This window comes from Syngnathus floridae, chromosome 3, assembly GCF_059516105.1.
Source record: "Syngnathus floridae isolate MCC-2025c chromosome 3, RoL_Sflo_1.0, whole genome shotgun sequence".
NCBI lineage: Eukaryota > Metazoa > Chordata > Actinopteri > Syngnathiformes > Syngnathidae > Syngnathus > Syngnathus floridae.
The window spans coordinates 970,716-993,898 of record NC_142415.1 but is presented as its reverse complement, the minus strand read 5'-3'; the positions used below and the strand labels follow the sequence as shown (position 1 = coordinate 993,898).

At 42.7% G+C, this 23,183-nt stretch overlaps 1 protein-coding gene across 6 annotated transcripts in view; it reads right to left on the bottom strand.

Moving 5' to 3' along the window:
* LOC148400053 (serine/threonine-protein kinase BRSK2-like) overlaps positions 1–23,183 on the bottom strand; it is a 139,657-nt gene that overhangs the window by 64,518 nt on the left and 51,956 nt on the right. For all 6 annotated transcript variants that reach the window (XM_088371886.1, XM_088371887.1, XM_088371890.1 and 3 more), the window contains exon 2: positions 3,305–3,399. In XM_088371886.1, the coding sequence (XP_088228012.1) occupies positions 3,305–3,399 (95 nt within the window). The remainder of the gene's footprint in view (positions 1–3,304; positions 3,400–23,183) is intronic.

Here is a 23,183-nt window from a genome sequence, read left to right as displayed (position 1 = left end):
GTGATTGCCAGTACATAGAGTTCAAAATTCGTCTTCATCGTCGCTATTTCCGAAAAGCTCGTTCCATTCGTTTTTGTTTAGTTTGTCGTCATAAAGGGCATCTTCTTGGTCTTCTCTATCCTCAGTTTCCTCCTCCTCTTCCCAGATAAGGTCGTCTTCTGTCCCATCGAGAGCGTTTGGCGAATATTTTCTAAGTGCCAACGGCTCTTGCGCCATAAAGAGTCCGCCTCGGCTGGTTCCCCATGTCGGCCACCACAAGTGAAAATTCGGCCTCTTCCCCTGGAAGTCCGGCCAAGTTTGGCAAATATTTTCAAAGTGCGAACGACTCAACCGCCGTAAAGTGTCCGCCTTGGCTGGTTCCCCGTGTCGGCCATAACAAGTGAAAATTCGGCCTCTTCCCCTGGAAGTCCGGCCAAGTTTGGCGAATATTTTCTAAGTGCCAACGACTCAATCGCCGTAAAGTGTCCGCCTCGGCTGGTTCCCCGTGTCGGCCATAACAAGTGAAAATTTGGCCTCTTCCCCTGGAAGTCCGGCCAAGTTTGGCAAATATTTTCTAAGTGCCAACGACTCAACCGCCGTAAAGTGTCCGCCTCGGCTGGTTCCCCGTGTCGGCCACCACAAGTGAAAATTCGGCCTCTTCCCCTGGAAGTCCGGCCAAGTTTGGCAAATATTATCTAAGTGCCAACGACTCAACCGCCGTAAAGTGTCCGCCTCGGCTGGTTCCTCCGGTCGGCCAGAACAAGTGAAAATTCGGCCTCTTCCCCTGGAAGTCTGGCCAAGTTTGGCAAATATTGCCAATAGTGCCAACGACATTCATTTAGACATGGCGATTGAATGTTTACGTACCGGTAGTTATTGTCGTTGCTTGACGCGCGATGACTCGCACATTCGCTCAATACCCAGTACTTCCCCCTAGCGGTCATCGTCGCTGCCTGGCTTTCAATGTCCGTTATTGAAGTGAGAATATTTGAAATTGTTGCTGAGGATGCATGTTAATGCGACGAACGCTTTATAATGATTCAGTTTCTCGCTGTTTGATGAGCCTGACGGACGCACACCCACGCACAATGAGATGCATGAGAAACGGCCTTGGTTACCATCACATTTGAAGCGATGAATACGAAGTTAAATTTTATGACTCGGTGTATAAGTTGAGGTCGATTTTTTTCGGTCGATTTTGGATCGAAAAAGGTTGACTAATACACCGGCAAATACAGTAAGTGAAAAGTGGAACGGAGTGAATCGGTTGAAGTATGTGGAAGTAGTTAAGCGTCAAAAAAGTGAGCGGAATAAGTAGAATAATAATAATAAAGGACAGCAATAACAATAGTGTGAAGGTCTTCACCTTCACACTAGTAATAATAAAGGACAGCAATAACAATAGTGTGAAGGTAAGACCGTCACACTAATAATAATAATAATAAAGGACAGCAATAACAATAGTGTGAAGGTCTTCACCTTCACACTAATAAAGGACAGCAATAACAATAGTGTGAAGGTCTTCACCTTCACACTAATAATAATAAATGACAGCAATAACAATAGTGTGAAGGTGAAGACCTTCACACTAATAATAATAGAGAATGGTGTAGAATAACATATGTGTGAAGGCCATCGCCTTCACACAATAATAATAATAGAGAATGGTGTAGAATAACATATGTGTGAAGGCCATCACCTTCACACAATAATAGAGAATGGTGTAGAATAACATGTGTGAAGGCCATCGCCTTCACACAATAATAATAATAATAAAGTGAATGGAGTAGAATAACATATGTGTGAAGGCCATCGCCTTCACACAATAATAATAAAGTGAATGGAGTAGAATAACATATGTGTGAAGGCCATCGCCTTCACACAAATATCACTGTGTTTTCTGCTATATGATATATTTAACTGAAATTGCTGATCCAAACAACCAATGATCTATAAAGGAAAATCATGAAAATGATCAGGGGTGCCCAAACTTTTGCATATGTCTATATATACACCAGGATAAAATTCATTCATTCATTCATTCATTCATTCATTCATTCATTCATTCATTCATTCATTCATTTATTTTCCTTATTCCTTTTAGACTGTGTGACAGTTTGACCTATGTACAGATTCCTCCATCTCTGCCACAGGGCGCTCGCTCAGCCGGCAACTCCCTCAGCCACACCCCTTTCATCACCGTAATGACTGTCACCTGTTCCCTCTTGTTACCCCGTGTATTTAAACCCTGCCCATGTATTTCTTCCTGTCGGTGTCTACTGTTGCTTCCTGTCTGCGCCAGGTGTTCTTGTATTGCTCGTCTAATTAACTTCGGTCTCGTGTGGAGGCTCACGGTCAGATCCTGTCCGAATCTGTTCCTGGTCCGAGTGGAATTCTGTTTCCTGCCTGCTGTCCGTGAGCCTCTTTCCCGCCTGTGTCTTTGTTCATCTTCCCCACTTCCCTTCAATAAAACCTGGTCCAAGCTGCATTTGGGCACCCTGCTCCACTCATTCCCTGACAGAAGACACCAACCACTTCAGCTACCAAATCGTTACTGGCTCCCGTAACTGTGGCATGGTCGCCACCAAGCCGGGCTCCAAGTGGCGCAGGACGTGCGGTCGCCACCCAGCCCAGTTCCGGTGGCGCAGATCCCGCAGCCGCCACCCAGCCGGGCTCCAGTGGTGCTACACCTGTGGCCACCATTCGACCACCGGACTACCCCTAGTTGACTAATCACTCACACTAGTTGTGATTCATTGACTAATGGGATTATATTTGAATCGCGGCGTATCACACCACCAACCAACTCGGGTGAAATGTGCCCGGATTTCCTCTAACACAGGGTAGCCATGTCACTAAACTACCCAAAATGGCAGTGGTATTAATTTAAGAAAACTTAAAAAAGCATTGTTTCTTCGTTTTCTATGCAATTTATGGATTTTCAACTACAATGTTCTCTGAAGAGTAACTAATAGAAATGTGATATAAATCTTCTGTTTATATCACAGATGACCCACATTATGACTATTGGGCATGCGCGTTGCAGATAAAGCACACGGCTAGCGGGAGGATTTGGAGACAAGGCATTTTTGAGAGAAAAATACAATGACAAATAAATAATTGCATAAATAAATGATTTGCCGACAGTTCAAATTAATTATTGACTATCAAAATCTACATCGTCATGATTAGTCGACTAATATTGTCAACCCTGGATTTGGTTGACAATAATGTGTCTCCTACAGTGAACCAACAGGTAACGCTTCCCTTCTTCAGCAATCGCATTCATTCTAGCTCTTAACCTCATTGTGCAGAAATGTCTTACCTTCATAAGAACAGACTCGCTGAGCTTTTCTCTGTTGACTATTTTTATAGCAACCTTCTGGCATGTGACACAATGGATGCCCAGCTTGACAAGTCCTGAAACAAAAGCGTAACACTGAATTTAGATCCACAAGAAATAATGTCATATTTAGGTTTGAAAAGTGTATTAAAAATGGATTATACGAAGTATGGTGTCAATGTGTCGCGGTTGACAATCTACACTGTATCCTTGGACAGGATCGCAAATGAATCTCTGTCGCAAAACAACACATGTCTGCTTCCTTTGAGAAAACTTTAAAAAAAGCATTGTTTCTTCATTTTCTATGAAATTTATGGATTTTCAACTACAATATTCTCTGAAGAGTAACTAATGGAAATGAGCTTGATTTGAATTTGTGGATTCTGACAACTGCTCAAGGAATTTAAAAAAGAGAAAAAAAGACATACGATGATCGAAATATATTCAAACTTCCAGATACTCTCAGTGTCCTAGTTATGGTATAATGCAATGTAACATATTACATTTGTTGAAACCACTTTACTTCTCGACAAACAATAACATTGTTTTATTGTGGATTATGCATAGTACCATAAATACTGCTATAAGTATACTTTATTTCCATAAATGATAAGACCAAGGAAATCGTTGTTGCCTTCCGGAAGCGTCACACAGCACACCTGCCGCTGATCATCGACGGTGCTGTGGTGGAGAGGGTGAGCTGCACCAAGTTCCTGGGGGTGCACATCAGTGAGGACCTCTCCTGGTCCGCAAACACCTCGTCACTGGCAAAGAAAGCTCAGCGCCGCCTGTACTTCCTGCGGAAGCTCAGGCGTGCATGTGCTCCTCAGGCAGCCCTGTCTACATTCTACCGTGGCACCATTGAGAGTGTCCTCACCAGTTGCATCGCTGTCTGGGGTGGTAACTGCACTGAACAGAACTTGAAGGCCCTGCAGCGCATAGTGAATACGGCTGGTAAGATTATTGGTGCTTCGCTCCCCTCCCTGAAGGAACACGGACTTCAGCAGATCCGCCGCGCTGTGTTTTGTTGAAACGTGGCTTAGCGAACGAACCCCCCACCACGCCATGGAGTTAGCTGGGTTTCGGCTAACGCGTGCAGATCGCAGCGCGGAGCTCTCCGGAAAATCAAAGGGAGGTGGTCTCTGTTTCTACATTAATGAACGTTGGTGTACCGATGTCATGGTGTTGAAAGAGTTTTGCAGCCCTCTCCTAGAAACACTTTTCATAAACTGCCGGCCGTTCTATTCACCACGGGAGTTCTCCTCGATCGTCATGGCTGCTGTTTACATCCCACCACACGCACGTGCGAGTGAAGCCACGCAGATGCTGGCTGACCAGGTGACAGACATGGAGAAACTTCTACCAAATTCACTAATCATTGTTCTGGGTGATCTTAACAGGGCGAACCTCGCACACGAACTCCCCAGATACAGACAGCACATAACGTGTCCCACCAGAGGGGCACAGACACTGGACCACTGCTACACCGTAATTAAGGATGCATACCACTCTGTGGCTCGTGCAGCTTTAGGACTCTCGGACCACTGTCTAGTTCATCTGATCCCTGCCTACAGACAGAAACTAAAAACTTCTAAGCCTGTGGTAAGGACTGTCAGGAAGTGGACAGTGGAGTCAAGGCAGAACCTCCAAGCCTGCTTTGACTGCACCGATTGGAGAGTTTTCGAAGCTGCAGATTCAGACTTGCATGAACTCACTGACACTGTCACATCATACATCAGTTTTTGTGAGGATCTGTGTGTGCAGACTAAGACCTTCTGCACGTACAACAACGACAAACCTTGGTTTACACCGAACCTTAGGAGGCTGCGCAAAGTCAAGGAGGAGGCCTACAGGAGCGGCGACCGGGACCTGTTCAAGCAGACCAGAAACACACTGAACCGAGAGGTCAGGAAAGCCAGGAGGTGTTACGGGGAGAGCCTGGAGAGACACCTCTCTGCCAATCCTGATCCCTCAACAGTGTGGAAAGGCCTGCAGAGCATCACGGGCTTCAAGAAACGAACCCCCCGTCCTGTGGAGAGCCCAAGGCTCGCTAACCAGCTAAACAGGTTCTACTGCAGGTTTGATCGGTCTTCCCACACAACGGGACTTCCTGCAGCACAATCCACATACTCACCTCCCCCCACAACTGCTCTGTCCACACCTCCATCACCGTGGTCACCGACTCTCTCTCTTGCAGAGGCCGCGCCCGCACTCCAGATTCGCGAGGAGGAAGTGCGCCAGATGTTCCGAAGACAAAAGATCAGGAAGGCACCGGGCCCAGACGGCGTGTCACCTTCCTGCTTGAAAGTTTGCGCTGAGCAGCTGGCGCCCACCTTTGCACGGATCTTCAATCGTTCCCTGGAGCTGTGTGAGGTGCCCGCGTGCTTCAAGAGCTCCACCATCGTTCCAGTGGCCAAGAAGCCCGCCATCACAGGTCTGAATGACTATAGACCTGTTGCACTGACATCTGTGGTCATGAAATCTTTCGAGAGGTTAGTGCTGAACCACCTGAAGGATGTCACGGGCCCCCTGCTGGACCCCCTCCAGTTTGCCTACCGGGCAAACAGGTCGGTGGATGATGCGGTCAACATGGGTCTGCACTACATCCTGCAACACCTGGACACCCCAGGAAAGTACGCCAGGATCCTGTTTGTGGACTTCAGCTCGGCGTTCAACACCATCGCTCCTGACATCCTCCAACAGAAGCTCATCCAGCTCGCGGTGCCTGCCTCCACCTGTCAGTGGATCACCAGCTTCCTGACCAACAGGAGACAGCGTGTGAGGCTGGGGAGCATCACATCTGACACTCTGACTACCAACACTGGAGCCCCTCAGGGGTGCGTCCTCTCCCCACTGCTCTTCTCCCTCTACACCAACGATTTCTCCGCAAGTGACTCTTCTGTGAAGCTCCTGAAGTATGCAGACGACACCACTCTCATCGGACTGATCCAGAACGGTGATGAGACTGCATACAGACAGGAGGTGGAGCAGCTGGTCCACTGGTGCAGCCAAAACCACCTGGACCTGAACCCGCTCAAGACCGTGGAGATGACAGTGGACTTCAGGCGAGGCCCTTCACCACTTTCACCCCTCACTATCCGCAGTAATACTATTCTCTCATCAGACACCTTCAAGTTCCTGGGAACCACAATCTCTCGGGACCTGAAATGGACCGGCCACATAGACTCTGTCCGGAAGAAGGCCCAGCAGAGGCTGTACTTCCTGAGACAGCTCAAGAAGTTCAACCTGCCGCGGGAGCTGCTGAAGACCTTCTACACTGCCATCATCCAGTCTGTCCTCTGCACCTCCATCACTGTCTGGTTTGGATCGGCCTCCAAACAAGACAAGCACAGACTGCAACGGACAATAAGGACTGCAGAAAAGATAATTGGAATCAACCTCCCATCTATTCAAGACTTGTACCTGACCAGGACCAGGAAACGTGCAAGTAACATCTCAACAGACCCTTCGCACCCAGGTTGCAGCCTGTTTGAACTACTCCCCTCCGGACGCCGTTATAGAGCTCTGTACACTAAAACCAGCAGACACAGAGACAGCTTCTTCCCCCAGGCTGTCGCTCTGATGAACTCACACCACTCTTAGAGTCTCAGAGTCATTACTGTGCAATAACATCCTGCTTTCCACACCTTTTTTGTTTACACTGTTTGTACTATGTGTCCTCTCTGCATCCATTGCAGCCTGGTCATCCTAGAAGAGGGACCCTCCCATCTGTGGACTTTTCTCAAGGTTTCTCATTTCCCATAGCTGGAGTTTTGAGTTTTCCCTTGCCCTCTTGGGAGTTTAAGATCTGGGGATGCTTGAGAATATCTTTCGTTCTTCACATGTGCTGAGTGTTGTTGTTAGTCACCTAAATGTTGAACAGAGGCTGTGATTTACCGAAGTCAAATTCCTTGTTTGGCACGCTCAAACATGGCGAATAAAAAACTCTTGAATCTTGAATCTTGAATCTTGAAGGACATTTACACCTCCCATCTCGCCCGCAAGGCAACCTCGATTGCCAGAGATGTGAGTCACCCGGCTCACTCTTTGTTTGACCTTCTGCCCTCTGGGAAGAGGTACAGGAGCCTGCGCTCCCGCACCACCAGACTCCCCAACAGCTTCTTTCTCCAGGCTGTTAGGGCCCTGAACTCGCAGACAAATTACTTGTTTGTCTGTTGTGAGCCATGTCTTGTCACCGTGGGATAGGGGGGAACGAAATTTCGGTTTCTTTGTGTGTCTTTGGCATGTGGAGAAATTGACAATAAAGCTGACTTTGACTTTGACTTTGACTTTGACAATAAACATACAATATAAGGATACAATATACATAGAAGCAATAAACAATAAAATTGTTTTATTGTGGATGATGCATAGTACCATAAATACTGCTATAATTATAATTTATTTCCATAAATAAGTAAAAATACAAGATAAGGATACAATATACATATACCTGATTTCCGGACTATAAGTCGCGTTTTTTTTCATAGTTTGGGTGGGGGGGCGACTTATACTCAGGAGCGATTTATATATGTTTTTTTTCACAAATTTTTACTTGATCATTAAGACATCACTTACAAGTATAGTTGGCCACTTCCCATTTTATTTTTAGTATAGTTGATCACTTCACATGCTTTTATATATTTATCTCGAACATATTCAAAACATAAAAAATAGAGAAAACATCAAATAAAGCAATTAACACTTTAAAGCACCATATCCAAGTCCACTGTCTGCTGTATGTACACTTGCTCCATTTTTGCTCCTCTTATATTTATTATTATTATTTATTATTATTTGTTTATTTATCATTTATTCAACACTCTTATTTATTAATTATTTGTGCCTTCTTGTTTTTTTTTTGCGTTGCTTGTATGCATATGTGTACTATCTCACCGAGGGATAGTGGAAACTTAATTTCAATCTCTTTGTGTGTCTTAGTATATAAAAAAAAAATCGACGATAAAGCAGACTTTGACTTTGATAAAACAACCCAAAAAAATTATATTTTCAGACGACACTGGATGAGGGCGCTCTAAATTTCACCGTTGGCCGTGACTCATCAACTGGGTGGGCTTAAGAAAAATGGCACCAAAAAGAAACTCATATTTTTCAGGTTACAAACTTCAAGTTGTAAAATATGCAGCTGAAAACAGTAATCGAGCAGCAGAAAGAAAGTTTGGAGAACCGTGATGTACCAATGGATTACTCTTTCAAGTGACGTCAGTAGCGCGGCGCGGCGATTGTTTACATACAAACGTGCCCACATAAGGACTGCCGGCATCATTAGCGGTGATCATTTCTAAGTGACACAGAGGACAAAGAGTTTGAAGGAATTAAGGATTTGGAGTGACATAGAAGGTTTGAAAAACTATTATGGCTTTTGCGCACGCCCGGTCCTACTCTACTGAGTCGGGGGCCGGCGCTCGGCCGAGTGGCTGTCCGCGAATGGTGCGCGGGGCTCGGACATGGCCATTACGCACGCCCGGTCTGTCTGGAAGTCCACGCCGCCACACGCTTGGAAGTTTGTTTTGTTCAATAAAGAGCCGTTTACCAAATCCACGTCTATCCTTGTACTTTGTTAACGCTACAATATAGTTATATAGTAGATCTGTGGAATAAAGACGAGGCTGACGTCAGGGCGCACGCGCGGCGATGTTGACAAAGGACGAGGAATTTGATCGATGGATTTAATGGAATTAAAGTGCACGTATGGTTTGATAATATTATTGGCTTGTATTATAGTTATTTGAAATATAGTTTATCTATCGTTATATGAGCCTGTGGAATATTTTGAAGTGCAAGCGCCCTCAGCCGTGCGCACCCATTGTTGACAAAGAACGATCGATGGATTTAATAAATTGGAGTGACACCGATGGTTTTCTAAACATGTTATTCATGTAATAGTTGTCCTTAATCACTCTATATGTTACGTCAGGCCCGTTCTCAGCTCTTTGTTTGTGTTTGTCACGTTAGCATACCTATCGTTTAGCCTGTTGTTGCTATTTAATGAATTGGAGTGACACCGATGGTTTTATAAACATGTTATTCATGTAATAGTTGTCCTTAATCACTCTATATGTTACGTCAGGCCCGTTCTCAGCTCTTTGTTTGTGTTTGTCACGTTAGCATACCTATCGTTTAGCCTGTTGTTACTATCGTTTAGCCTGTTGTTGCTCGTTCATGACTGTTTTTGGTGTGGGATTTTGTCGAATAAATTGCCCCCAAAATGCGACTTATACTCCGGAGCGACTTATATATGTTTTTTTTCACTTTTTGGGGCATTTTATGGCTGGTGTGACTTATACTCCGGAGCGACTTATAGTCCGGAAAATACGGTAATATAAAAAATATAATATATATGTATTATATATAATATAATATACAGAAAAGAGGACTGTATATCTTTTCTTATGGACCAGCTAGTATTTTGATGCACAATACCCGACATCCAGTATGTTCTCAAAAGATAGTCTGTCTGTGAACCACAGTGCCAGTATCAACTACTGCATATTAACCTTATATCAAGAAAATTAATTAGAAAGAGAAAAAAAATATTCCAAATTAGCGAGAGACAAAAAAGGCCATCAACAACAAAATTAAATTCCTGTTTAAGACAGATACTACTATAATCCTCAATGGATGACAGCTGGATGAAAGATGTTACTTTTAAAGGGTTACTTATTTAGCAAATGTCTATAATTAATTTGATAACTTTATTTTTTCATGCCTTCATGCCATACCTTTAAAAATGCTTTTTGACATTTGCTGTCGACTGAAAATGACACCATATCTGCTAAGGGACAAAGCACGACTCAGCTAAAGAATGTCACATGAGTCATGCTTGGTCATTACCTGAGCCCTGAGCATATGTGATGTCATTTTCGGTCGACAGCAAGTGGCAATAGTTTTTAAAGGTATTGATTGTACATGAAAAATAATGAAGTTATCATATTATAGGCAAAATATTTACTACACCTTTTTAATGCTCAAAATAGCTAAATAAGTAAAGTGTATCTATAATGCAAATGAATAAAGACGAAAACAGAAAAGATCCTTGAGGAACACCCATCATGACCAGGAAATGTGCAAAACTGTAATTGTAGCTCGAGATTCTATCGTCCAAGAGCAACGATACAATAATTGTTGACAAATGTTTGAGTGCTGAGTCAAAGTAAATGGTCGCCAATGCCAAGGAAACCGAAATGAATTTTGCACATGATCATGCTGGATGCAGTACCACTAGCTTGACTAATTTGTGTCCGGGCTATCCATCATTTCCTACTCACTGGGTTTATCTGAGGACTATGTTGTTGACACAACAAAAATGTCAAGATGGCTTTATCTATTATTTATCTCTTAAAATAACAACAATCCATGTCCACCAAAGCCTTGACAATCAAACAATGTTGGTCTGCACGAAGCAGAATGCTAAATGCCAGTGCACCTATGCACCTCTTCATTACCACACACTGCTGCTCGGATTTCATACACGATAACTGCTTCAATATCTGAAAGTTGATTGAACACGATCTCATAGGAAAACCGCGATGGGAGTGTTTGAGCCAAAGGACAGCCTTGGGGCTCTTTCATGTCTTCACTTAGAAGTGAAATGACGACCTGAGCAACATTCCCTTGGTGACATTATTTTGTCAAAGCAGCACATGGATCCTTGCAGCTGGTTGGCATAAAATAGGGTTAGATTTGTAAGAAGGTGTAAGGATGGGATGCAACTGATTAGACAGACATGGAAAGATGGAAGAATGGACTTAACCTGGACACACACATAGAGAATGTGTGAGTGAGAGAGGGAGCGAGAGAGAGAGAGAGAGAGAGAGGGAGCGAGAGAGGGAGAGAAATAGAGAGAGAGAGAGAGAAATTTTTGTAATGTAAAAGGTGTCTTGGTTTAATATCTAATGTGTGCCTTTGTGCCTTCTCATTTTCGTTACATACACTTACAATTTGCCTTTCAGATGTGGTAATTAAAGATTTAAAATCAACCGTTATCCATTGTCTCAGGTTTATACGTCATGTTGTATGTGACTGACATACATTTATTTGCATGAGCTCATCTCAGTACATGGAAAGAGAACTGCCAAACAATATTACCTTTGCATATGCAATCCTAGGTGAGCTAGGTAAATTGATCAGTTCCCACATCTGTTTATGAGAGAATCAGTTTTCTGTTTTTCTACATGTAAAAATGCTACAATTAGCCTTGTCTGCCTTAAATGCAATTGTTAATATTTGTTTTACAATAACATACTTTAGAATTAAGCTTGTACAATAGTAATGCCTGTAAATTCTCTATCTTCATTAATCCAGTTCATCTAATTCTGTGTCCATTGAATCGATTGCAACTGGACTGCTGTGGTTGTTTTAGAAGACTCTTGTTCATGTAACAAGGCTTTGTAAACATGTACACTAGACAGATGATGGTAAGGATACATAACTGGTCACGTTCTCAGCTACTCATCTTGTAGGAAATGTAAAACTTGCAAACACACGCCTTTTTGCTGCAATTAATAGTGAAAGGTCAATCGTTGCTTTTGTAAGCCTTAGCAGTTACACATTTGCATCATCACACTTAAGGTTTGCCAGGTCAAATCAATCAATTACAGTTATCAGTAGTGGCATGAGACAAGAACCAATTACTGACCACAAAAAAGGCACAGATATGTTCAACCTTTTACCATTCACCCTTACTATAATTTGCAATTTCTGTAAAAATTGCGTGTGAAGGCAAAGAAGCTGAATAAAAATTTGGGGAATGCTAAAGAATGACGTCAAATGATACTAAATGACAGGAAGTGTAATACAATGACTGGGAATGAGCTGAAAATATTGAGAAAAACGGTAAGCGAGAAATATATGCGAGAAAAACCGTAAGTGAGACAAATGGTAGGCGAGAAAAACGGTCGGCGAGAGAAATGGTAGAAGAGAAAAACGGTAAGCGCAAAAAAACGAGAAAACAATAAGGGACAAAAACGGTAAGGGGAAAAAAAGAAAATGAACATTTTACAGTTGAAACGGGTTGAATCTATCAAGAAATGTAGAAATTGGAAGGGATTTTTTTTGTAAAATTTGGCGTAAATTTTAAATTTTGAGTAATTGGGAAGTTTTGGAATAAGTAGGCATATAATGAACAGTTTGAAGTTGGAACAGTTTGAATCGGTTGAAAATGTAGAAGTTGGGGGTAAGGGAATTTTACTAAATTTTGCGCAAATTTTCTGACAATGTGAACATTTTTAAATGTGTTAATCTTGGGAGTGTTGCCAATTCTCTCCAATGTGATTTGAATGAGCTCAATTATGTGAATTTCAAACTGGAACAATGTAAACGTGAAATTTTGCTGGAAATGTTTGAATTTTGAGAAAACATAAAATTTTAAAGGATATTTTGGAATCTCAGGTGAAGGGAAGAGGCATAGCTATCAACTGATCACCACCTGGTGGTGTGTTGGCTCCAATGGTTGAGAGAAGATGCTGGTTTGACTGAGCAGACCTAAACGTATTGTGGGAACATATGGAGGAACACCCTGTCAAAAAATGTTTCAACTCCCACCTCTGGATGAATTTGTCTCACATCCTGGGAGAAGTGGGGAATATCGAGTTAGACCAATTGAAGTTGTGGCCGAAAGGTGATTGGTGCTGGTCATAATCCCTGAACCCCAAGGGACAATGTCAAGCTGAAGAGTCCTGTTGGGTCTTTTTGGCCTGTGGGACTCCGGAGGCTGCAGACGGGTATCGCCTGGACAAGCAGAGTGCATTTTTGGCGGTCACCTAGGCAAAATTTTGCGTGTGGGAATAGTTTGGTAAGGACATGGAAAACAACTTTCAGATGGCTTCAAAGAAATGCTGGACCACCATCCAGCATCTCAGGAGGGGAAATCAGTGCCATTCACACTGAGTCACACCCTCGGCAGGGTTCTTGATGGTGCATGGGAGTTTGCCAAACCAGTCTACATGTGTTTTGTGGACTGATTAAGCATCCACTCTGTCCTGCCTTCAATTTGAATGGTGTCTCATTTGAAGCTTTCATTTCCCATTTCCTAATCAGCAGGTCAAAGAAGCTTGGTATATTAGTGTTTATGTGCTGAGAACATGACTTAATTCTTAAATAAACTAGAAGGTCTAGAAGTATGGACATGATGCGATGTAGAGGCATTACAAGACAACAAAGGTGAAGGGACCAACTCTCTATTTCTGCAAGACAACTTGAATTAATTTGAGAATTTTCTATAAACTACACCCCCTTCACACACGCACGCACATACACACACACACACACACACACACACACACACACACACACACACACACACACACACACACAAATTTCAGTTTTAGCAGCATTTAATATGTACCGTATCTTCCGGACTATAAGACGCAGTTATAATCAGGAGTGACTTATATGTGAAATTATTAACACATTATTACTTGATCATTAACACACTATTTACTTACTAGTATAGTTGATAACTTCACATGTTATTTTTACTTTAAACAGCATTAGGGCGCACTAGGCCTGTGGAATAAGTGGAACTGTAACTGACAATGAGTCTAACCTCAGCGCTGCATGTACTTCCAGAGTAGGCAGCGGCGTTGTTTATAAGTGATACGGAGGACGAAGATTTCAATGGATTTAATGATTTGGAGTGACACGGATGGTTCGATAAAATTGTTGTTTATGTTATAGTTATTTGATATATAATTTATATGTAATTACGGATATAGGTCTGTGGAATAATTGGAACCACAACCGACGATGAGTCTGACATCAGCGCCGCATGTACTTCCGGAGTCAGCAGCGGTGTTTGACACAGAGGACGAAGATTTCGATGAGTTTAATGATTTGGAGTGACACGGATGGTTTGATAAACTTGTTATTTATGTTATAGTTATTTGAATAATTATTTATGTTATAGTTATTTGAATAACTGTTAGTATTTTACGTCAGGCACGTTCTCAGTTCCTCGTTTGTGTTTATGTAACATTAGCAAACCGTATCATTTAGCTTGTTCTTGCCTATTGATGTTTGTTCTTGGTGTTGTATTTTGTCAAATAAAGTTCCCCCAAAAAATGCGACTCATATTCCGGTGCGATTTATTTATGTTTCTTTTCTTTATTATGCATTTTATGGCTGGTGCGACTTGTACTATAATACTCCAGAGTGACTTATAGTTCGAAAAATACGGTACTTTTGACTGGTGTGCAAAGTCAGCTAACATCCATCCATTCATCCATCCTTTTTCTGTACTGCTTGTCCCCACGGGGACAGCGGGTGTGCTGGAGCTTATCCCAGCAGTCAACAGGCAGTAGGCGGAGGACACCCTGAACCGGTTCCCAGCCAATCGCAGGGCACACAAAGACGAACAACCATCTGCACTCGCATTCACACCTACAGGCAATTTGGAGTGCTCAATCGGCCTACCAAACATTTTTGGGATGTGGGAGGAAACCGGAGTTCCCGCAGAAAATCCACGCAGTTACGGGGATAACAAGCAAACTCTACACAGGTTAAATTAATATGATATAATTATGAATTAAAAATAATTAACTGTGAAATGTAACCATCAGTTATGGTGGTTTTAGAGTGACAGAGATTATAACAATACATGTTACAACTTCACTTCATTATTTATGTTATGTATTTTATTAAAATGTGAGTTTCAAAACAATCCTTTATGCCCCTTTGTGCATCTAAAACAAGCCTTGACATCTCTCGAGCATGTGTCATAGAGGGATGACAGAAATGTGGGCTCATCACTTAAACAAGATTAGATAATATTTTACATAACTCAGGATTGAGAGCAGCAATACAATAATTAATTCACTGGAGAGGGACAGAACAAAAGACAAATCTGGGTAGAATTAGAAAAGAATAAAAATTAAGGAGAGCTGTAGGGAGCCACAATATCAAAAATGTTGAACTTCCTAACATGACGAAAGAAAGTCTTATTTATTTATTTATTTATTTATTTATTTATTTATTTATTTATTTATGAAACCTGGAAGAATTAGGTTGTAGCTGAAGTTGCACTGTAATTTATATTCCTTATACTCATGTTCAGTCTCTGAAAGTGCTAAGCCATCAATATTTTTTCCGAAACTATTCCTGTAGGGGTATTTATTGGTTATGTGGAGCATTTAATCGTCAAATGGGAGTAATGAAATATGTAGCGGCCATAATGAGCTTTATCATCAACTATATGTCTTGTCATCCCATCATGTATTCCAAAAAGAAAATGATACCTGATGTGCTTTGCGTCACATATTTGGTCCTAATGTACTCAGCAGTCACACCGGTTTCTTCTTAATAATCAACAACTGCCTCGTAGATTGCACACGGAGAAAAGGGGAAACTGATTGAACAACATTTATGAAGGGCTCTGACCGTTGAAACACCCGCCACACCTCATTTAAAAATAATAATCCTGTCTGCATATACACTTTGTATTTTTTTATGGTGGTGTTTTTTGACAAGCGCTTCAGAAGCACACCTCTGTCGCACACACTGATAACTAGAAGGAGTTGCGGGCTTGTGCCAAACTATAAGAAGTAACTATAACAACAGCAAGAACCAGGCAAGTTTGGCCCCATTACCAGTTTAAAAATCAACTACTGAGGTTTATTTTTTGGTTATTGGTGGATGTCATGTTCTGCAAATTAGGATGTGGCAATCAGTGTCATCCTCAGAACAAGCGTCTTCATCCTCTCACTCTGACCAAGTCAAGACACAGGAAATGTAGCTGAAACCTAAATGCAACAATCCCTCAATTAAAGCCACAATACAAAATCTAAATACATCTACACATTTCGGGTAGATGGGGCTTGTTAGCTTGGGGAGGGCAATCCATCTAGCGGACGGAAAACCCTAATTCTCAAACCCCCACTGCCTTGTGGGTTACCTATTCTCGGGAAAGGCTTCGGGAAACAACCCTGAGGAAAAATTCAGAGTGGAGCCCCGAAGACGGTCAGATAGTCGAAGTCGACATCTCTCTGGCAGCTCCTGCAGCTAAACCAGCTCCAAATGTAATGCGTAGCGTTCCCTTGGATCAAATTGGTGCAGTCGAGAGTGGAGTCATGTTTAATGGGCAACGCATGATCTTCAAAAATTCTGCCCTGGCTAGCGCCCTGGAGAGGATACTCCAGCCTCGCCGTCTGGTGAGAGCAAAACACGGAGGACAGCAGTTTACGAGTTATAAGTCCATGCTCAGTTGATGCAGAGTTGGACGCTACGGGTTGTCCTCGACGGTGGGAGAGACCACCGAAGTCTCACTGGTCAGCTATCGCCCGCCTAAAGCCGGGCAGCCCCCGGTCAGTAAGGTGCTGACCCATCACGGTCTACCTGCTTCAGAGGGTACCTGGAGCTAACAGTTAAGGCTCGACAAGTAGATCGTTAACTTTGTACCTGCGAACAAGATAAATAACAGGATCGTACCAGCTCTCAAGCTGGGTACCTGGAATGTACGGACTATGAGACCCGGTCTGACTGAAGATCTTCAAGCAGTAAAAGACACTCGAAAGATGGCGGTGATTGATCGCGAACTGTACAGGATGAACATAGACATCGCTGCTTTACAGGAAACACGACTGTCTGGAAGTGGATCATTGAAGGAAAAGCACAATACCTTTTTCTGGCAAGGAAAAGATGATGATCAACCAAAGGAACACAGAGTGGGCTTCGCTGTGAAGAATCACTTAATCGAAATGATCGAACTTCCTACCAATGGCACGGAAAGAATTCTCAAAATGCGTCTTTCAACAACCAAAGGTCCAGCTAATATCATCTGTGTTTACGCCCCAACGCTACAGGCTGCAGCAGAAACAAAAGACAGTTTCTACGAATCTTTAGATTCCATCCTGAGTGCAATCCCTGTATCTGAGCACCTTTATGTCCTAGGTGACTTCAATGCGAGGGTGGGTGCGGACCAGGTGTCATGGCCGGAAGTATTAGGATCTCATGGCGTTGGAAAGACGAATGAAAATGGTCAAAGGCTTCTAGAACTATGCTCTGTTCGCAACTTGTGCGTGACCAACACCTACTTTCAAAACAAGGCATGTCGCAAAGTGTCTTGGAGACATCCGAGATCAAAACACTGGCATCAACTTGACCTTGCAGTCACTCGACGTAACTCTTTGAATAGCGTCTGCAACACGAGAGCTTACCACAGCGCCGACTGCGACACTGACCACTCATTGATTGTGAGCAAATTGAATCTTAAGCTCAAGAGGTTTTATCATTCGAAGTCGAAGTGTCAGCCACACATCAATATCGGCAAGACAAGCTGTGTAAACAAGAACGCCGAGTTTATCGCAAGACTGGAAAGCGTGCTGTCAAATGATCATCGAGAGTGTGCTGAAGACAAGTGGAAGTTTATCCGCACTACCATTCAGACGGAAGCAACTCTGACCTATGTCCTTGATGTCAAACGCAAAGCATTCAACAAGTACAAGCAGCACTCATCTACAAAAAACTTGCAGGAACTGAAGTCTGCACGGGCTAACGTCCAGAGAACAGCCCGCCGCTGCGCCGCTCAAACAAGCTACTGGAAAATTAGTGAAGAAATATGCGCCCAAAAAATCCAAGACTGGTGAAGTCATCATTGACAAAAGCAAACAGCTAGCGAGATGGGTAGAATACTACCTCGACTTGTATGACAATCCATCGTCAGTTTCGCAAGACGCAATCAGTACGTTAGAAGACCTTCCTGTGATGGACGAGTTAGACTATGAACCAACCTTAGATGAGCTCAGCAAGGCCATTGATGCTCGAGCATGTCGGAAGTCTCCTGGTGCGGATGGAATACCTCCCGAGCTAATCAAGTGCGGAAAACCAGTGCTTTTGCAACCACTCCACGAACTCCTGTGTTGGTGTTGGAGAGACGGCAAAGTACCACAGGATATGAAGGACGCAAAGATTGTTACACTGTACAAGAACAAGGGAGATCGTAGTAGTTGTGATAGTTACCGTGGTATCTCTCTACTGAACGTAGTTGGCAAGGTCTATGCCCGTGTTATCCTTGCCCGCCTACAGGTCCTAGCTGACCGTGTGTATCCGGAGTCGCAGTGTGGATTCAGAAAAGAAAGATCTACAGTCGACATGATCTTCTCATTGCGCCAGCTACAGGAAAAATGTCGAGAACAACGAACTCCACTTCATATTGCATTCATTGATCTTACCAAAGCTTTTGATTCGGTGAGCCGAAGTGGTTTATTCCAAATGCTGAAGAAGATTGGCTGTCCTCCACAGTTGCTCAGCATCACAACCTCCTTCCATAAAAATATGCAGTGCACCGTTAACTTCGACGGTACATCATCGGAACTATTCACCACAAAGAATGGGGTGAAACAGGGTTGTACTCTGGCTCCAACATTATTTGGAATAATCTTTTCACAAATGCTCAAGTTGGCATTCAGTCATTCTGAAAAAGGCGTCTATCTTCATACTAGGAGCGACGGAAAGTTGTTCAACCTATCTCGCCTAAAGAGTAAATCCAAGGTCCGCACCTTTTTAGTCCGGGAACTGTTGTTTGCAGACGATGCAGCCTGAGTCGCACACACAGAGAGTGATCTTCAACAATTGATGGACAGCTTGACTAATGCTTGTAAAGCATTTGGATTGTCGATGAACATCACCAAGACCAAAGTCATGGGTCAGAACATACAGGTACCACCGTCAATCAGTGTCGAAAACAATCAGCTTGAAGTTGTGGATGAATATGTCTACCTGGGCTCAAGAGTCACCAGCAATTTGTCACTGGATGCTGAAATCTCAAAGCGCATAGGCAAAGCCTCAGCCATTATGGCGAAGCTTCACAAGCGAGTATGGGGAAACCAGAAACTCACAGTGAACACCAAGCTCAAAGTGTACCAGGCTTGCGTCCTCGGAACATTGCTGTACGGTAGTGAGTCATGGACCATCTATGCTCGCCAGGAGGACCGACTGGAAAGGTTTTACATCCGGTGTCTACGTCGGATTCTGGACATCACTTGGAAAGAGCGCGTCACGAACACTTCGGTGCTAGAAAAGGCTGGTTCCCTCAGTATGCATCTCCTGCTTTGTCAGTGTCGAATGAGATGGCTTGGACATGTGCGCCGCATGAATGATGGAAGGATCCCAAAAGATTTACTCTACGCTGAGCTCGCTTCAGGACATCGCCCGAGGGGTCGTCCAATGCTGCGCTTTAAGGATGCGTGTAAAAGAGACATGGTCCTTACAGGTATCGACACGAAAAATTGGGAACTTCAAGCGATGGATCATAAGTCCTGGCGCCAAGTCATTCATGATGGAGTAAGATAAGGCGAGGAAAAAAGAATCCAGCATTTGGAAAGCAAGCGTGAATGCAGGAAACAGAGACAGGAAGCTCAGGCCCAAGAGCAACCAACTCAATTCGTATGTCAGGCTTGTGGGAGAGACTGTCATGCTAGAATCGGACTGCTGAGCCACTCAAGACGCTGTACTTTACTCCAGTGATTCCATGCTCCATGGCGATACCATTGTCTCTCGAGACAGACGGATGCCATAGGAACTAAAGTGATAAATGTGTTTCATTTTATATTGTTCATTCTACCCCGAGGAGTATTATATTGGCTGATACACAGCAGGATGTTTTACAATTGAATACGTATACGCGTACAATGTATACACATTTATTCGGTGAATAATTCACAAGCAGTTATAGTCTCTTGGTTATTATTACAGCGGGGACACTTGCAAATTCACCAAACTGACAGTCAGGTACAATTCAATTACATTTATTCTGAGCAGATAATAATGAGAAAATGTCCAAGATAAAACCAGTTAAAAGGGACAGATGATTATTTCTTAACACTTCTAGATGAAATAAATTTAACATGAATTTGGACCTATTACAGATTTATCACCAGAATTTACATGCAAATCCAGTGAAATATTCAACCCTGCAGGCGGTGCCTCGAGTCAGAGCTTTATAATTAGTCTCTGCATTTTCACCTTCCCCTATTCACTGCTCTGCCCCTCACGCCTTCCTCTGCCTCTATCATGTGGAAATAACTTTACATTTCCGGTGCAAATTAATTTCTATCATGATTCCGACCTGACCTGACTTGCCTGTCAGAACACGGCTTTTAATAAAGTGCTGATGTCTTCCTCCCAAAAGTATGCCTATTAACTACTGCTAATACAGCATCTCATACAAAGAGGGTCCAAGTCTTAGAACACTATATACTAGCTTGTGGAGTTGCAATATAAAAGACGATGCAATGGGTGCACCGATTGTTTTCATTAATACATGTGTGCATGGGTACTGTAAATAAAGAGGAAGAGAGCCATTTAAGCTCTTTAAAGAGAATAAAAGATTGTGTTTTGAGAATTACACTCTGATTATGCTGTTTTTGTTTTTTTTACTCTCATAGCCTAGTTAGTGTTAAAAATGTGGTTCATTAATCGAGTATTAATAATACTTGCAATAACAGTGCATCCAGTAAAATGTTAGTGATATTGTTAAAATTGGGATTCCAGAATCGTAAGAATTTGTTTTTCTTATTACAGATTACACACACCACCATCTCCGATTTACACACCTCAGAGATTGTTTTGTAGTGACACTGATGCTCCCCGAAGCCACAGACCAGCTGAGCCCAACAGCTGTTCAAAGTCCACTATTCAATTGAATGATGTGTGTGTGTGTGTGTGTGTGCGTGTGCGTGTGCGTGTGTGCGTGCGTGCGTGCGTGCGTGCGTGCGTGCGTGTCTGTCTGTCTGTCTATCTGTGTGTGGGTGTAAAGATGAGTGCTTAAGTAAATGGTGGCTGTCGACTGTGTGGTGCTGACTACAGAGCGCAGCCAAGGAGCCTGCAGCTAATGCACGCAACAGCATCCAATTCAGAACTATCTGGCTTTGCTCACTATGCTTGGCTGTTTCAACTTTCCTTCTGATATTACTGCATCTGCATATATTGTGCATTGAATCCGTAGTCCGTTGGTTCCAGGTCCATTGAATTTATGTTCCACTGTATTCTCAATTTTTGGTAGGTGACATTTAGTTCAGAAAGAGGCATACCAAACAGTATGAGTTTCTACTCAGGGCATACCATTCATGACGGACTAACAGACTGACGATTACAGTTTTGTTTGGCTTCACGTGATCACCGACTGACAATGATAGACGGGTGCCCTGGCAGCTGACAAATATTGCACTGGCAAAATTTTGCAAATTACCGACTTCTGGGTAGCACAAAGGTCAGTCTAATTGTGCATGGGTGGATTTTTCTTTTGGTATTTTACAAGACTTTGTGCTGGTAGGATTGAGGGTAATGGCCGTTTGCACCTTCGGATGAAAGTAGTCCGACCAATGTTCGTGGCATCCCTAATTTGCATAAACATTAGGGCAATAACGAGCGTGCACAACTGAAATTAGACTCACTGGAGTTAGTGCATGACAGTTCAGGGTGTGATCCGCCCACCACCCAAAGACTGTCAGGACAGGCAGCCCGACCGCGACCCTCGTGAAGATGTGAGCGGGAATATCTCCCATTTCGGGTGATGTAGTTGGTCATACATGTGACTGGGGAATTGGAGACTACCTTGCACCTACCTCTCGTGCATCCTTACCTTACTGTACTCCCAATGGTGCTATTAAAATACTTTTAAGATGATAATGATTATAATTTGTTAGAAACCAGAGAGTCTCGATTTGTGACAATAATAAGAGTTGAATCTATTGAGTAAATAATTGTTATTTGGTTGGGTTAATTACAATTGACATTCAATTGAACCTAAAAGCATGTAGTTAAACTTAAAGAAGCTTCAGAAGTGCATATGAAACTAAAAGCCCTTGGTGATAATCCATACCCAAGACATTGCTTTAAAATTGAAAGACATTGGGGAGAGAACATCACTCCCTTTCGTGTGGTATTTCGTGACTATTTTTCATTTGGTTTGGTTTAATCATTAAACAATACTTGGTTAATAAACAGTAATTGGAAAGAAGTATTTTTCAATAAACTTAATTAAGATTGATGTAAAATAAATGCTAATCCCATTATTCAATTAATCAATGGAATAATCGATAGAACAATCAATTGTGATATTTGATATTGTGATAGTGATTAATCGATGGAATAACCAATAGAATAAATTGTAATAACATTTGATAGTGGCAAGCAAGAACGAGAGGGGGAAAGAATAAGAGAGAGAGAGAGAGAGAGGGAGAGAGGGAGAGAGAGAGAGAGAGAGCGAGAGAAGAGAGGAGCCAGAGAGACAGAGAGAGAGACAGAGAGAGAGAGAGAGAGAGAGAGAGAGAGAGAGAGAGAGAGAGAGTGATAACATCTTAACAGCAGTTTATTCACAGTTCATAAATAGTCCAAGTATGTCTGGAAGGTCAGCGAATACTGCATAAAACAGAGTCAATCAGACTCAATACCTTTCAGTGAAGATAAATCCTTGCAATAGTTGAAAATAAACACTAGTTAATACAAAAAAGTTTGGTTTGGTCACCAAACTTTGGTGGAATCCTACTGTCCTTGCAATTCCATAAAATAAAATCCATGAAACACAAATTAACGCTGTAATCTGTCTACCTGTGCCTTGTGTTAAATACAACAAAATTGTGCTGGACCATCTCTGCTAGAAAATAAATGTACATTTGAAAAGTCCACCATTTAGCCTACTTTTGGGTGCAAAAATGCCAGTCGCACAGTGGGCAAGTGATACAATACGCCGGAATGCCTAGCAAGGCGTATCATGGTCAGCTAAAATCACAAACAGACTAAACTGGACCTGTCCTGCCACAAAATTTACGATGCACCCTTTTTTATGCAAAGCGCAGTCTAATCTCTGTCACCAAATTGTCAGGTGCTTCAGGAAAGTGGCATCTCT